Source organism: Mixophyes fleayi, chromosome 2 (genome assembly GCF_038048845.1).
Source record: "Mixophyes fleayi isolate aMixFle1 chromosome 2, aMixFle1.hap1, whole genome shotgun sequence".
NCBI lineage: Eukaryota > Metazoa > Chordata > Amphibia > Anura > Limnodynastidae > Mixophyes > Mixophyes fleayi.
This window is the reverse complement of record NC_134403.1, coordinates 31,703,048-31,720,490: the sequence shown is the minus strand read 5'-3', so window position 1 is coordinate 31,720,490 and position 17,443 is coordinate 31,703,048. Positions and strand designations below refer to the sequence as shown.

Genomic DNA, 17,443 nt, shown 5'->3' with positions numbered 1-17,443 from the left:
TTTTTTTGACCATACAAATGGGAAAAACTTATTATTATTTGGGTATATATGCACAAAGTTATTTAGTATACTTACATGAAGGAGATTATAATTTTGAACACCATAAACATAATCATATCCAATGGCCATCAGCTCACTGTGCCTTATTGCGGTTTCATAATGTTGACATCTGTTCATTCAGACAACAGCCTAGTAAGTGCGGTTTAGAGATCATTGCCATAAAGCTGCATAATGTATCAACTTATGCGAAAGAATATATATAAATTCACAATATGCAAGATCAGCGCTTGATTAATTTTGTGGCAAGTGTGTGGCAGGTATAAACTCAACTTATGTACAAGCTGCTAGTGTGAGTTTCCACTTCCATCCACTCACACATTTAAAGCAACAATCTACTGAATAAAATCATTTTTTTTTCTTACATAACAAGTTTTCCAGGGTACTCTCCTCCTGAGGGTACCAGTGCAAATACCACTGGTCCAGGCATCTGTAGGTGGAGGGGCCTGAACGTTTATTGCAGCCCAAGCATGAGTAGCACTGGGCTGCTACAGAAGGGGAGGGAGGATTCTTTTTTAAACATTGTATTATTTTGAAAAACTTAGTATATGGATGTAAAGCAACGGGCATGGTGTATGGTGTTACAACCCCTTAATACAATCCATACCTGAACTGCACTTTTTAGCCATGATGCCATCAGGAAGTATCAGGGATGTAACTATAACATATCCTTGGAAAAGTACTTCAGGGGCTAATTCCACCTCCACAGGGAACACTCAGGAGTTAAGTGAATTAAGCTATCATTGTTATTTCTGTTTGTTCCCTATTGCCCACTAGTGAGCTCTACAGCCAGCCAGGAGCCGGACCCAGCAGGGGTCACCTGAGGGAAGACACCTGGAGAGGTAGGGGAGGGGGCTGGATAGTGTAAGCAGCCCACCAATCGAGACCTTTTAAAATTCCCCTGGGCAGGCAGTTCCCAAGGTGGGATTAGGAGGTGATAAAAGAGGCTGCCCTGGGAGCTGGACATGTGTGTGACTAACTTTTGGCCAGGAGGTGATGCTCTGCCAGAGATGTGCTGTGGAACATATCCCACTGGATTTATTTGAACGGATTTCCTCACTTGTTGGATCGGCTATCGTAAAGGGGGCCGTGCTGTATTTAATCCTGTTCTGCAGAATAAATCATCCTTATAATTTTTTCCTCTAAGACCATGTCTGAGTGATTTGGGAACCACATATCTTCACAATGGAGGTTTCCCCTACACCACATGTGAATTTAGGGGTTTTGAAACCATCACGTCGGCAGTTTGGGAATTCACCATGAAAACCGCTGGATAGTAAATCATTTGGCTTAGAGGGCAAAACAATTAAAAAAAAAAAAAAGCCAATCATAAATCTTCCCAATATATTAGTCTGCATTCCCCCCTCCTAAATACATTCCCCTGCTTTATAAAAAGCAAAAGACATTGAAATCAGTAACAAAAAGCACACAAGACAAAGATTTTTCGTTTTGTATTAAAGCTACATGCCTAATATTTCCTTCAAAATATAAAAGCTCATTAAACAGACAGCCTGCACATTACAAAACTATTCAGCGCTCAAAACCTGTTCACAGCTAGTAATAAAGTTTGCAGCATGGTGAACATTACAGAACAATCGTAACAAAGTACAAAACGAAAGACAAAAATATATACGAAACGCACCTGCAAACAGTGGTAAAGAGCCAAACACAAAACAAACTGCAATAGATAAAACACGATATAAAACAAGGTGGGTTCTTCATCATAAAAGCAGTCTAGTCAACGAAGTACCCTGTAAAACAAAACAGTTCTTTATTGGCAGGTAGCATGCGTTTTATTGGTTAGACAATAGGCAGACATTACACAAACTATTTCTGTACAAGAGCTCAGGATGTGGCAGAACAGGAGATATCACACTAAGCCATGTTACAGAGTACAAACTGCTGTTCTATACAAAGACTATGATTAGGAATCTTACAGTTCTAATCAGTTCCTGAAACGTCTTTATATATACACACATTCCAGGGGGGTTTCCACACCACGCCACCAGTGGGCGTGACAAGCATGCATGGGGCGTAGCTATAATTTTAGACAGTGCTTGGCTGCTCTCCAACTCTCCCTATCCCCGTGATATACATGGGCAATGCTGCGTGCACTACTGTTAGGTGCACCCAGCTCTCCCTTTTCAAGCAGAGCTGAATGAAGCGGGAGCAGGGTCCACCCACCTCGGTTATACAGTGCCCCAAGCTTGGAGGGGGGTTCCCAGGCACTAGGAACCCCCCCCCCCCTCCTCCTCCCCCCTTCGTTTGCCTATGCATTCAATTTTACAGCCATTCCATCAGCTATACACCATAGAGAATGATTTATATTACACCAGTATATGGTGAGAAATAGTTTAAAGTACCTCCTAAATTGTGGGGGCCTGAACCCAACAGTAACGAGGATACAGCTACTAATGGATCCCACTTCCCTGGCTCTATCACTGTAGGCTGGCAGGGGAGACTGGAATTAGGTCTCCCCAGCTTCTTCCTCATATTAGAGATTTATTTTGTATTAGACACAGTCTTCAAGAGTCAAGAGCAAAGTTTAACAAGAATGGATCCCCAGGCTGTCAATGACATTGAAGGGTCAGTAATGACATCACTCTGGAGCTCGCTGCCACCCTTTTAAATGGAAGTCACCAGCGGTTTACGACAGCTACAGGGATTCAATTATGACATATGGGGGTATAGATCTCTATGACGATTACGTTCCCCATGTATCTCCTCTACACCAAAATCACCATATACATGTGAGGGACGCCTCTCCACTCATTGAATTTCTAATGGTCAGCCAGAGAGGACTTCAGATCATGCATTTTCATCTATGGTCTCCTAGATACAGTACAATCCATGAAGTAAATCATGTGGTTTTATGCAGAAAAAACAAACAAAACTAGTCGGTTCAATTTACACAGAAAAAAAACAACTAGTTTTTTGTTTAAGTTTATATTTGAAGAGTGAAAAGTCTGTGTTCAGCATCTGTGTTTTGTTTAAGTTTGCGGGTGAAGTTAGAGGTTGCTAGAATACGTCACTATTGACACCATCACTCACTATGCTGTAAACACAGCAAGAACCATCAATATTGCTCTTGCAAACACCAACACTACTGGAACATATCCAGTGGCTGCAGTATGGAATATATCCATACTGCAGCCATCATCATGACTAAAAAGTGTATCCAGCATCCGTTTTGTGGCCAGCTACAATAGTCATGAGATAGCCGACTAAAGATTCAGTAGACTGAACAAGTCTGTTCACTGGCTGTATTATAGCAGGGCTTGTCAAGTTTTTAGTATGTAAGAGCTAGGTGGAAACATTTTTATAAAAAGAGTATTTACTAGTAAATACCAGTCTATACACAGTCATGGTCAAAAGTATTGGCACCCTTGCACTTTTTGGAAATGACTCACAAACAGAAGTATTTTGCCTTCCCTCCACTATTGTCTCTTAATATTACAGACCACTTGTTTTGGATTCAGAATACTGTATATCCTTTTAAATCAGAAAATGAAAAAACATTGCATTGACAAAATTGACACCCTAGACTTATTATTTGGTAGCACAGCCTTTGGTCAAAATAACCGCTTCCTATAGCCATGGATGAGCTTTTGGAACTTCTCTACTAGCAGTTTGGTCCACTCTTGCTCTAATTCTCCCAGATTTGAAGGATGCCTTCTTCCCAGCGGTTTTCAGATCTATCCATAAGCGTTTTATGGGATTTAGATCTAAACTAATTCCTGGCTCCTTATGAACGTTTTGGAGACTTGACATTACATATTCTTGGGTGCTTTATAAAGTGTGGTTGAGGTCATTGTTCTGCTGGAAGACCCATGAGCGTTGTCAGAGTCCCAGCTTTATGGCACTGGCTTCAACACAACGATCCTGCGGCCTAGTAATCTCCCAAACTTAGGATGTCATGCACACGTTCAACACACCCAGTGCCGGATGCAGTACAACAAAACCCAAAATAACACTGAACCTCCATGTTTGACTGAAGGGAGGTATTCTTTTCAATTGGCTTTGTGTAAACAAAGGGATCGGCTTTACCAAAAATGCTCTTATCTGTCCACAAGACCTTCTCCCAGAAGATGTGTTTATGCAAACTCCAGTGGAGCTTTTTTAAGTCTCTCTCATTAATCTTCTGTGCTTCAATCATTGATCCAGTTCTCTTTATCCAGGGAGGTTGTTTACTGTAGGCCTTACACTTCTGAGAAACATTATATACAGTGGAAACATGACCATCAGTGTCTAGAGATAATAAGAGTGAAAGTGTCCACACTGGGCTACAACTCTGTCTGACTTCCTCAATTATTTGTTTCTTTTTCCTCCCATTTTATCTCATTTAATGAGCGGTATTTATATTGCAGGCACCGGCTGCTTAACGCAGGCGAGATCACTTCCAAGTGAAGGAAAATGGCCTACTTATTCTAACGTCTTCTAAAAAGGTGCCAATAATTTTGTCCGGTCCATTTATGGATTAGTACACTTTTCTGTATTTTTTCATCTTAATCCAGTGCAAACCGAAGAAACTTGGCGATAGCAAAAGAATTAGAACTGTGACAGGGTTAGCAGAGTTGGAAAATCTGAAGAGATGCATTGTGCAAAAGTACAACCATCTCATTAATGTCCAACTTCCAGAAATTATTTACATTAAATAAAATATTTCCTTTTCACTTCTAAAATACTGGAAGGTGCAAGCAAGTCTCATTAATAGTATCCAACAGTTTAATTATACCAACACGATGCATACCATCCTTCACTTTACCGGAAGATGATCAACCGATATGCACAAGCTCTTCGGTTTAGATTGTTCTTTAAAACGACTTCCATTTACATTCTACTTCCACATTCATACAGTGGTTGTAATTGAAACTCTTAGCACTGCTACAATGAATCTTCATTGAGCAGCTACGAATGGGATCAGGGCTGTAGGATCCTGGTCAATAGAGCAAATCCAAGGGTCCCACACTGTGCAGTTATAAGAGAAAAGATGGGAAGTATCTAGATGAAAGTATTATGAATACAATGGAACACAGATAAATTAGGTCTTGTAGATTTGTGGGGGGGGGGGGGGGGGGGGGGGGGGGGGGGAGTCCCTCCTTATAAAGGGTTCATACACAATCTGGCCACTTTATTATATACACCTTTCTAGTACGGGGTAGGAATCCCCCTCGCCCCTAGAACAGCCTGAATTCTTTGTGGCGTGGATGTCACATGGTGCTGGTAACATTCCTTAGAGATTCTGGTTCATGGCGACACGATAGCATCATGCAGTTGCTGCTGGTTTGTCGGCTGCACATTAATGCTACAAATCTCCTGTTCCACCACATCCCAAAGGTGCTATACTGGATTGGAATCTGATAACAGCGGGGGCCATTAGAATACATTTATTTTTTTGGTCATGTTCATGAAACCAGCTTTACAGGACGTGTATTTTGTGACGTCGTGGGTTATCTTGCTGGAAGTAGCCATGAGCAAATGGGTAGATTGTAGCTATAAAGTGAAGCAAGCGGACAGCAACAATACTCAAAGAGGTTGTGGCATATAAACGGTGCTCAGCTGGTCTTAAGGGACTCAACGTGGGTTGAGAAAACATTCTGCCTGGGCATTATTCTCAACTCCTCCCTCTCCTTTGTCCTTCACACTAAATCTCTTGCCCAATCCCGTCGCTTCCAGCGCCACATCACCCATATCTGACCCTTTCTCTCCCAGGACGCCAGAAAAACGATTATTGACTCACTGATCATTTCGCGTCTCGACTACTGTAACATTCTCCTTACCGGCCTTCCCTGCTCCCACCTCTGTCCTCTTCAATCTATACTTAATGCTGCAGCTAGTTATCTTCCTCTCTCACGGCTCCACATCTGCCAAACATTACACTGTCTCCCCTTCACCCTACAGAATCCTCTTCTTCAAACTCCTCACACAAAATAAAGAAAGGAAGATTCATTCATAGCCAGCACAGTGGCCTAGTGGTTAGCACTTCTGCCTCACAGCACTGGGGTCATGATTTCAATTCCCGACCATGGCCTTATCTGTGTGGAGTTTGTATGTTCTCCCTGTGTTTGCGTGGGTTTCCTCCGGGTGCTCCGGTTTCCTCCCACAGTCCAAAAACATGCCAATATAATCAGTATTGGCTGCTATCAAAATTGACCCTAGTCTCTCCCTCTCTGTCTGTCTCCTTCTCTGTCTGTCTGTCTGTCTGTGAGTGTGTGTCTATATTAGGGAATTTAGACTGTAAGCCCCAATGGGGCAGGGACTGATGTGAATGAGTTCTCTGTACAGCGCTGCGGAATCAGTGGCACTATATAAATAAATGATGATGATGATGATAGCCACCACCAAATGTTGAATCCAATTTGATGGAATGGCTCATACAATATAGACAAAAGAAAAATGTGCAGTTTTCTCACATGACTTTTTTCCCCCACATGGGTCACACACCAGATACCAAGGCCTGCGACCCACACTTACCCAATTCTGTCAACAGCCAAAAGGCCACCATCTCCTTGGCTTGCTCATATTGGTCAGTTGGTATGAGGCTGTCCGCAAGCATCCAGGAATAGCCAGTGAACGGAACACGATGCTTTGGTATTACTACCAAATACCAAAATCTTAGCCAACCACAAGAGCCCAGGCTCAGGAGCTTTATTTGGTAAACCGGCTGACCCAGATTCCTTTGGTCACAGAGGAGCTGAAGACATTGAACGCCACTCAGAGTAATCTTATCCTGCTTGGGCTTGTCGCTCCGCATTTGAGGCAAGAATGAGTGGGGCTGCGGAAGTGTTCCAGACTGCAGTTTCTGTCTCATTGGGGGCTGCAGCCAGTCCAAAGTGAAGGGGCAGCCATACAGCAGCTGTGGCCCTGCAGGAAACAAGCAACACTTGGTCAAATTTAATAAACAACATAAATAGGTTTTAGGGTACAACTGCCAACAAACATCATCCCAGCTGGAGGAGGTAGAAAGGGTACTTCTTAAATGTGTACACAGTATGACAATACACTTTATAAAAGCTGCATTCTAAAATCCTTATTGAACCCCATATATTCTAGTAATGTGAATCCCTCCCTGGGATCCAATTTCACTGTTTACTTTGGGCCTCAACAAAAGAGGACCCATTGTGGAGAGATTGCCACGGTCAATTGAACTGGTGGTATGATGCATTTAGTGGGGATACTCAGTATTACATTAAACTACTTCGAGGTCTGTACAAAGCAGAGGTCCCAGGGGAGAAGCTCCCGCTATTTGGGTACAGGAGGAGGGCAATTCTTTTATTAAGTGGAATAAAGTGCTGATTACACACATAGCAATCCAAACACATTAGGGATTATTGATCCCCGTGCATACAAGCACTTTGTTTCAGACATCATACTTCACAGGGTGCAAAGATGTCCATTGTGAACATAAAACATATACATATACGAACACACACACACAAAAGTATAACTGGTAAAACACAAACCAATACACATAATTCATAAAACCTAAATACACCAGAAATAGTTGTGCCAAAAAGATGTTGTAACCCACAGCATAATTATACTGGTCTGTGTGGTTCCTATATCTTACAGAACAAATGCACCTTTGTTATCATTTTCAAATTTAGACTATATACCCAGGGGCGCATGCAGGATTTTTAAGGGCAGCACTGTCCTATACAGCACCGCCGCGGACGCTTCTTTGACAGCGCCGTGGCTGCTGTATAGTACAGTGCCGCTATGTAGGGGGACCACTTTAGCGGAGGGGTTTCTGGAGACCCAGAAACCCCTCCCCTGCGTGCGCCCCTGATACCCCCAATTTATCAGCAAGGGAGGCAGACTATAACCCTGTTAAGATCTCTGAAGGATACACAAGTAAAACAATGGGCAGAAGGGACCGGCGTAGGACCTTTTGTTACAAAGCTTTGACCAGGAAGGAAAGGATTAAGAACAGAAAAAAAAACCTGCAACTTCCATTTAATAAAGATTTCGAACCATCTTTTGTATTTATTTTGCCATCATCATGATCGGAAATACTCCTAAAAGTTCCTGGGCAAAACATGTTAATAAGTGACCTATGGATCATAAGTTAATTGTTTTGCAAGTGAAGCATGGTAACCCATTTTACAGCCAGGAAACTTGATCACTTTAACTTGCAAAATCAAAAGATTATTAACAGCACTTTAATCAGATCAGTGCCAAGGACAAGGGTAAATCTAGATTTAGTAACAGAAATCATAAAAAGACTGACATACCTTTACAGATGGTTTTTTTGGCCATGGCGGCTTCTATGTGTGATCTATACTTGACTATTGCTACATTTTTCAGATCTGATGTAGCGCTGGCATACAGGGAGACCGTGTCCACACCAGCGGTCAGTCCATTCAGGATGGTTGCAAGAGCCTCTTTATGCAAAATGCTCGGGATTCCATCCAATGCCAGTTCACACTTCTCAGTGCTCCTGCTTACCACTATCTTGTAGCTACACTGTATCTCATGGCCACTAAGGTGGGAGATCGCTAGATCTGCAAGGTGTTTGGTGGGGTAGCGTGCGTAGGCGAAGCCACGATTAAGGCCACTGAAGGTCATCATTAGCCTAAATTCATACAGCTTGCCAACAGACTGGAACAGTGGGATGAGTTTGTCCTCGTAGATCTCTTGAGGCAGATTGCCAATGAAAATCTCAGAGCCATAGGGAGGGATTCCCCCAACCCAGCCTGCCAAAATAAAACAAAGATAATTGGTTCTATAATGGAAACACATACGTATAAAATCACCTGCTTAAAGAAAACTGGAGCTTTACACCCATTCTAGAGTCCAGAGCCGTAACTTAGAATTTTAGTGCCCTGGGCGAGAAAGACAAATGCCACCCCCCTAGCCCTCAATTTTAACCAAATTAACCTAAAATATTCCAAAATTGCGCCCCCCCTTCAGCATTGCGCCCTGGGCGGCCGCCCCTGTCGCACAGCCCTAGTTACGGCCCTGCTTAAGACATACAGAGAATTTTGCGGGGTAACAACATGAATTAGCTACAGTTGTATCTTTGTATTACAAATTGAATTTTAAAGTGGCACAATCAGTGAAATTTCAAATTTTCCCCCAAAAAACATAGAATATAGAAATACCGCGTTATTCATTTCTGAAACCGAGGCAGGTAGAAAAAGTTCAAATGGACGCCACTGATTACACACCCCTAAATTCGTTATAAACAGAATCTAGTGTGACTGGATGACATAGGAATAACTTATTGTAGATATTTTTTCACTTAAGGGTGCAGTGCACCGCTGTATATCATTGCAAATGTACTATTTTTTTTTTATATTCTAAGTATTTCGGTATAGGAAGTGTATTGATTTCTAACGTATTAAGCCATGGTGGAGGAAACGTCCGTGTAAGAAATGAGGAAACAAAATCCTAAATTAAGTTAATTCTTTTCATCTCAGAAGTGACAAATACCTGCTTTGGCCTGAAAGCCCAGCAGGAGGTCGTTACCTATGTGCATGTCTTGTTAGAGAGACAAGAAACTTCCTAATAATATAGGCAGCAAATTGAGGAAATCAGGTTGATGTGAAAGTTTAATCTTGCATCTAATGCAATTTGATTATACAGAAGTGGAAGTTGCTCAATCAGTTTATAGGCTCATTGCAGGTGCTTGAAAGGGTGGGGTTATGCTAAAAGGAAGAAACACACAAAAAATTCCCCCAGCACACTGCTATACCCAGAAATAGACCTGCCATTTCTACTGCAGATTAGATTACAACCTGATGTTAAATTATGTAATGTGATATCAGACGCTTCGGTGCCTGGTCGGATCAGGGGGCTGAGCTACCCTCTGACAACATTTGTATAAAAGGAGCTCTAGTTTACCATGTAATGTATCATTACATCTGTACACTTCTGGATGAACAACAGTACCACAAACTGGTGTGTAAAAGTTCTCATCAGGACTCTTGAGAAATAAAACATCACAACTTGGAAGATTCTGTCTGCGACTATTACCTGCTATAGCCTGTGACCAACAGATAAGAGCTTACACTCTAAACCGTTCCCCGGCTGTTCTGTGTTGAACCCAGCATCTGTGTCAACACTCTGCCCGCTAGCCAGCAGTCCTGATCCATAGTAAGCGGTCAGGAGGTACCAGCCAGCCCACAGCAAAGAGGCACTGCAGCAGCTATACCAGCTACCCCAGAGGTACGCGGTTCTGGGTGCCGCAAAGGAGCCCAGTGGTGGCAGCCGAATTCTACTAGCTGCAGGATGGTGCCTGGTGTCAAGGTGACACCAGTAGGAGTTGTCATTAACAGTCAGTTACTGACGGTGAGAAGAAAACAAAGATAAACTGTGCAGGAAGAACATCCCTCCGTTCCTCCTTGGTACAAGCTGTAGATCTAGTTTATATTTGAACCAACACTAGACTGGAACCTTGTTATCTAGCATTGTCCTAGAATGAGGATGCACACACTAACATTAGATGAATGTTTGCAATAATCTCACAGTGGCATATCCTAAACTACGCAACAATGCGTGTTCCCATGTCAGACATAAATAGGCAAAGAAAAGTTTAAGGCTTCTGAAATTACCTTTTTATTGCCTTTTCTAAACCATAATGATTATGTAAGATAACGTAGTAGTACAGTATATAAGATATCCACATACCTGGAGGGGGGCCACCATATTTCCTCTGCCCATTGATTTGTACAAGGTGGACATTGTAATTTTGCATCCACTGCATAAGTGAAAATATATTCTTACTATTGACTGAATTGACCCAAACCTGTGAAAATATATAAATACATAAATAAATGTAATTATCATCTGAAGCATACAGGTAATTGGAATTGCAAGATGACATTTTATGCACTATGATCTATTATCTGCCTGTGGAAATGCCAATAACAGGGAAATCTCACTGGATTGAGTCAATGATGCGAGGGCTAGAGCTTACCAGCCCCCCAAACTTAACAAGATGATAATAGACTGGATGTTGTCTTTCCCATAAAAGTTCCATTTCCAATGTCACCAACATTTTAAATATGTTTGGTCAGGGGATGGCTGGGCTGAAGGAATCTGCCTCCTTGTCCGTTCCCATAGTGGGCAATCGGAATTTTTTTTCCCCTTTAAATCAGGCCTGTCCAACCTGCGGCCCTCCAGGTGTTGTGAAACTACAAAACCCAGCATGCTTTGCCAGTAGACAACCTGTTGATAGCTGGAAGGGCATGCTGGGACTTGTAGTTTCACAACATCTGGAGGGCCGCAGGTTGGACAGGCCTGCTTTAAATGGAGCGGTGCAGTCTCACCTCCCCCCCAGGCTAAAATTTGCTAATCATCCCATGTGTTTTACTCTCTGCAAAGGCCCTCTGCCCCTTTCCCTAAAAACTATATTTAGCGAACATTCAACTCAGAGACGAGAGCAACTCCCATCTTCATCTTCCTTTACTGGTAGTTTCACAGCCACTGCCCCTGTATCATCATCATCATCATCATCTCCCTGACTCCATTTCCACCAACAGACAGACTTTTTTGGTAACTGTTTCTTTTAAACATCCAGTCTCTTTTTATGTGTAATCCCACCTTGCTCTCTATCAGATCACACACGTCTGCTTATCCATCCTGCTGTTACCCACCAAGTGTGCCACCCTAAGTATGGCGATATAACTGGACTCCCGCAATATCAGAGGACAAACCCTGAAATATTTGCTGCCCAACTTCATGCTCAACTGTTTACCCTAAACTCATCAATTTCCAATTCTTACTGTGCACCACAATGAAGGTTTCTGATGCACTTCCTCTATACTTCTCTACAAACTTTTCTTCCACATTCAGGAACAATTTTGCTTCCTGAACCAACTACACTCAACAATCCACATAAACAACAAGTCTCACTCGCACAAATCACTTCTCATCTTTTTCTCTCTCTGCACTTCCTCATGGCTACCAGCAATATCACACCCAATCCTGGGCCCAGCTCAATCCCTTTAATTCACTCCTGCAGATCTCTCCACCAAAAAGCTTACCATCCACCAGGCACTTCCAACCTCATCTTTCCTCTTCCTGACCATTTATTGTTGCCCTCTCGGACACCATCTGTTTGCATCAAACGCATCATCCAGCCATCATTCGCTCATTTCAAACCCTGCATCAAAATCATTAAGACACCTGGCTCATCTCACCTGACACTACTTTCCCTGCAACTCTCTCTCATGGAAGTTTCTACTTCAGCCACAACACTAGACCTGGGGACAGAGAGGGAGATATATGTATTCTATCCTCACTACATTACACATTTAGAACCCTCCCCCTCTTCCTTTCAAGCCCACACTATCTGACTCTCTCTCTCCACATTTGTATTAGTGCTAAAATTTACTGCCAATTAAGCAGTTTCTTGACAACTTCCCTGTATAGCTCCCATATTTCCCATCTGCTTATGTACCACGCTTACACTGTGTGATTTCAACATTTCTATTCACAACGCTACAACGCTACAGCTGCCTCAACATGTCTAACCTCCTCTCGGTCTCTCCTACCCAATGTGATGAACACATCCTCAATTTTGTCTTCACCCACCCTGTCTCCAGGGGCTAGATTTACTAAGCTGCGGGTTTAAAAAAGTGGGGATGTTGCCTATAGCAACCAATCAGATTCTAACTTTCATTTATTTAGTACCTTCTAGAAAATGACAACTAGAATCTGATTGGTTGCTATAGGCAACATCCCTGCTTTTTCAAACCCTCAGCTTAGCAAATCTAGCCCCAAGTCTGCTTTCTCTACCTCTTGCTTTTCAATCCACACACAGATACCTACAGTCTCATTCTCACTAGAACTACTCCTCTCATTGCTGTTCCCAGTCTCCAATTGTAATCTGCCCACCTCTCTACAGGACACCTACTTCCATTCTATTCACGCCAGCTCCAGTCTCTGCCATCACTCCAAACCTCAATCATGGCACAGCCAGCTAACCTGTGAAAGTACTGCCACACTGCCAAGCTTTACTGGGGGACATATCACCACAATGCCTATTTTCACTATAAGTTCATGCTTTCCTCATACAAAACGGTCATTTCCCTTGCCAAGAAAAGCTATTTTCACCCAATCTACCCAGTCTAACCCCCGATGCTTCTGTGCCACTTGTCTCCATCCATCATCTACCACTTTTCTCCTGCACAGATTACTTTACCACTTATTTCAAAGGCCAGATCAATATTGCCAGACAGGTAATCTCAAGTCAGTCCCTGCAACATCACCTACACCCTCCTACACTCACAGCCTAACTTCAACCTCAAAGGAGAGTCCAGGGGCCAACTGCTTTTTAATTATCCTCCTGGACCTCTTTTGATAACCACTTTGCTGTACATCTTTCACACTACAACTCTCCCATCTATCCTACTGATGCTTCAGCATCTCCACCTCTGGTACATCCTCATCTTCACTTCTCCACAAGGTCCTAGTCTTCGCCCTGTACCTCTCATCTTGGCGAACTTACCCAATAATTGGTCATCCAGTATCATTTATAACTAAAAAAAAATACAATAAAGTCTACTGAGGTAGACAGGGATGGTGGGCACCAAAAAGTCCACATGTCCACTTTAAATATATAATAAATAATAATAAAAGACATTTTTCCTTTTCAGCACTCTTTTCTTTTACCCATCCGGTTGACCCCTTTCCCTCCCAAGCTGGGTGAACGGGCACAATATCAGCCTCAAAATAACAATCAGTAATGATTGCATATCCAGTTGTTATATGACCACTACCTGCTATGTGCATCCCGCCCCCCATAATACAGCGATTTAGAGAAAGTCCCTAACAGCCAAATCTGATTATTTGACCATCCAAGTGTAATCAAATTGGAAACAGATCAAGTTGCTCAAGACCTATCAGTACTTGTTTGACCTTGTTAAGTTGACCAATTTAATGATCGAATCATTGTCCCCTTCCAAGACAATATTTATGCTGGAAGGGTATGCAGGCCCACTGATTTACCATAAGATGTGAGCAGCAAGCTCTCCCAAGTATAGCAATACCATGTGTTTGTATTAAAGAAGCACTGGGCATGTAAACACAAACATGTATTTTTAGCTGCAGGAGACTATTTTGATAGAGGTTATTTTTTGTCAGCAGTACATGATGACGTGTAACCCAGCCCAGGTCTCTCTTGCACTGCGTTGGAGCTCCCTCTACTGGATGGGAAGTCCTAGTGACATCACTGCAATGATATCACAGGTTTTTCACGTCAATTAAGGAAGCAGCACATAGACTGTTACAAGAGGCCGGACACTTACAAGACGGTAGGTGGTTACCTGCAACCGGAACTTTTAAAGAATACTTAAGCAATACCAGGTTAAAGAAAAAAAAAAAAAAGGGGGCCAATGTGCATTTTTTTCTAAGGCTGGGTACACACTGCAGAAAGTTTCTCCCGATACTATATCTTTTACCAACGACTTAAAGTCCCGATTAGGATGCCGATTCATGCGTACAAACTTACACGATTCACCTTCCGTTCTGTGCTCTTCATCTCTCATACCCATCGGCTGAAAAGATTGTGACTCTGGGAAATCTATCATCAAAGGCCAAATATGAAATATTATCATCCAATTATATTCACGGTATCAGTTTTAACTTTATTTCGCTACTGTCCATCATACCAGGTTGTTAGTAAAATTTTATTGGTATGCAATAAAAAAGAAAATGATAACAATTTTATATTTACAATACATCTTGGAGTGCTTTGATAAACACTTCTTTTCTTTGGCCTTTCAGCAATTTAACACAGGTTCAGGTGCACCCTCCAAATATCGAATAATACCGATACCGTGAATATAACTGGATGATAATATTTCAACAAGGGAATGTATTCTATTATTACCTAGTGCCGTTATACCTTCTTCTGCTTACTCTACGGAGATCCGTCCTACACTGCTGGGTGCGAGTGCATACACACTGCAGAATTTGCCAGACATTGTTCCATCGTTTATATTGATTTTATAAACTGACTAAAAATCTCTATAATTTGTTTTGGAACGATAAAACATGAACGTTGCAGCGTATACACTAATGCGATGTCGGAGTTAACGGTTGTTTATCGTGTAATCGAGTGAGTACCCAGACTAACAACAAGCTCTTTTGCAAAGAGCTCAACAGATCACTTCTAACTAAACTATGCTGTCTCCAGGTTCCTGACATACAGCTGCCTGAGCCACATGTGCTGGCGAGTCAGAAGAGTGGTGGAATATTGATATTCTGAGAGCACAGCATGTATAATGCAGAGTAGAGAAATTAGCATAGAGAGCGCGTCATTTTAAAGGCGCCTACCTGAGCAAACAGGGGTACAGGACACTTACACTTTTAGGGGTTTTTTGGTTTAATATCTACATAGTGCATAACATAAGTAATTAAGGGGCCGATTTATCTTTCACATCACTGAGGGGAAAAAAAGAAATTTATCATTGTTAAAAAAAAAAACGTATATTTATATAAAAATATCTCACTTAATAAGGCAGCTGCCCCGTCATAGTGTAAGTTAATGATCACTTTACAGGCCAAACTCCGCCACTGTACACATATGCAATAAAACAAAGTCCAATTTTTCCAATTCTAAATGATAGCGGTAGATATATAGGTTATAGAGGTTAGGTCTACTTGGGACGGAGCAATAGCCCTATTCATTTTAAAGATAACCCCAAAAAAACCAAAAACATTACTTGTTATTTTTTCCATTGCTTTCCCATCTTCCTTAGATGGCACTAACTTCTGCAGAAAAACTAGCAGTAAATAGAAAAGTTTCTGCAGCTCGATAAATATTAGATTTGCAAAAATTAGACCAACACCAGCTGTAATCTTATTACTTTAAGAGCACATATAATAAAAAGACAATTTCCCCTAACCCGCATTCCTGCTCAGACATGGCAGTAATCACAACCTTGCCACACACAAGAGTCCATCATCATCGTGACCATTTATTTATATAGCGCCACTAATTCCGCAGCGCTGTACAGAGAACTCACTCACATCAGTCCCTGCCCCAGCTTACAGTCTAATTTCCCTAACACACACAGACCTGGGTCAATTTTGTTACCAGCCAATTAACCTACCAGTATGTTTTTGGAGTGCAGGAGGAAACCCACGCAGACGCAGGGAGGACATACAAACTCCACACAGATAAGGCCATGGTCGGGAATTTAACTCATGACCCCAGTTCTGTAAGGCAGAAGTGCTAACCACTAAGCCACCATGCTGCCCGGAGCCCAGCAAGTAGCCCCCTTCTCCCTTAATAGCGTGAAGCAAAAAACATGCCCTATTGCAGACAAAAGGGCTCCTTATTGGCTTTTGATAAATCAGCCCCCAAGACACAATGAGAAAGTGGGGGGGGGGGGAGGCTGGGGTGAAAGAACTCCGATCGATAGATATTTGGCAAAACCAACTGTCAATGGATTATGTTTGGTTTGAAAATGGGGGGGGGGGGGGGGGTAGTAATTGTTGCATTTCTATCAGGTTTGCACAGGTTTATCCTCACCAATCTAAAGTTCCGCTCTCCAAGTGTCCTGCACATACACCAGCCACATTATGATGCAGCTGCAGTACAGAGTTCTTATATGGGTCTGGATCATCCAGCTTTATACCAGTTACAGTCACCACACTGCAGGCCACTATACCGCATGCACCTGTGGCTCCGCGTTTCATAGAGCGCTACAAGTCCTGGCTGCAGATTACCGGACTAACGGAGGAAACGCCGCAATTCCTGCGCCATGTGCGCACATCCCGCCGCTATTCACTGACGGGAAACGCCCACACGAACTTCGTAGCCCAATAGCAGACTCCACCCGAATACATATCGGAACACACAATCCCTTCAGCTCCAATCATTAATGCAATAACTAATAAAGCAAGGATTTAACTCCTACCAGACTTTTAGCAATAGGGACATTACATTAAGGCCACAAATGTTCATCATTATTGCAGACATTACTAATGCGAATAAACACCGAATCATACTGGTTGCAGAGGGGAAAGAAATTATGGTGAAAATTTTATATATCAAAACCATAAAATCGATTTATTTAACTGGATTTCAAAATATATATACACTAAAGTTAGTTTTTCACACTTGGTTTTGTTTATTCGGAATAATGTTGGGGCTTTAAAATCGTAAATTACCAAATAGAATTAAAAAAAAATATATGAAACATGGAAATGTACGTAAATATTGTTTCTACTAACTGTATCATTTACAGTAAAGAGAATCACTTGTATAAATACAGATTTGATGTCGTTGCATCTGTATTAGAGCAAATACCTCGTTGTCTCCGTTCATGGCCTTCTCTGTGTTCTATTTATATCTTAATACAATTGTCCTGGCTGAAGATTAATCAGGTGAGTCTGGTGCAAGCCTTTATATATAGTCCCAATTTACCAG

At 42.1% G+C, this 17,443-nt stretch overlaps 1 protein-coding gene across 2 annotated transcripts in view; it reads right to left on the bottom strand.

Annotated features, from left to right (window-relative positions):
* Positions 1-17,386, bottom strand: part of LOC142140063 (dead end protein homolog 1-like) — a 97,859-nt gene extending 80,473 nt beyond the window's left edge. Inside the window, exons 1-5 of one of the 2 annotated variants that reach the window (XR_012688282.1) lie at positions 17,324-17,386; positions 10,690-10,807; positions 8,292-8,753; positions 6,532-6,921; positions 1,700-1,808 (exon numbers count right to left, since the gene is read on the bottom strand). Coding sequence is in view for 1 of the 2 variants with exons in the window: in XM_075197925.1 (XP_075054026.1) it covers positions 1,792-1,808; positions 6,532-6,921; positions 8,292-8,753; positions 10,690-10,807; positions 17,324-17,341 (1,005 nt within the window). In the remaining variant the exon portion in view is untranslated. Of the gene's footprint in view, positions 1-1,493; positions 1,809-6,531; positions 6,922-8,291; positions 8,754-10,689; positions 10,808-17,323 lie in introns of those variants that run through there. The other variant, XM_075197925.1, reaches the window with a different exon arrangement.
* Positions 17,387-17,443: the final 57 nt, after the last annotated feature.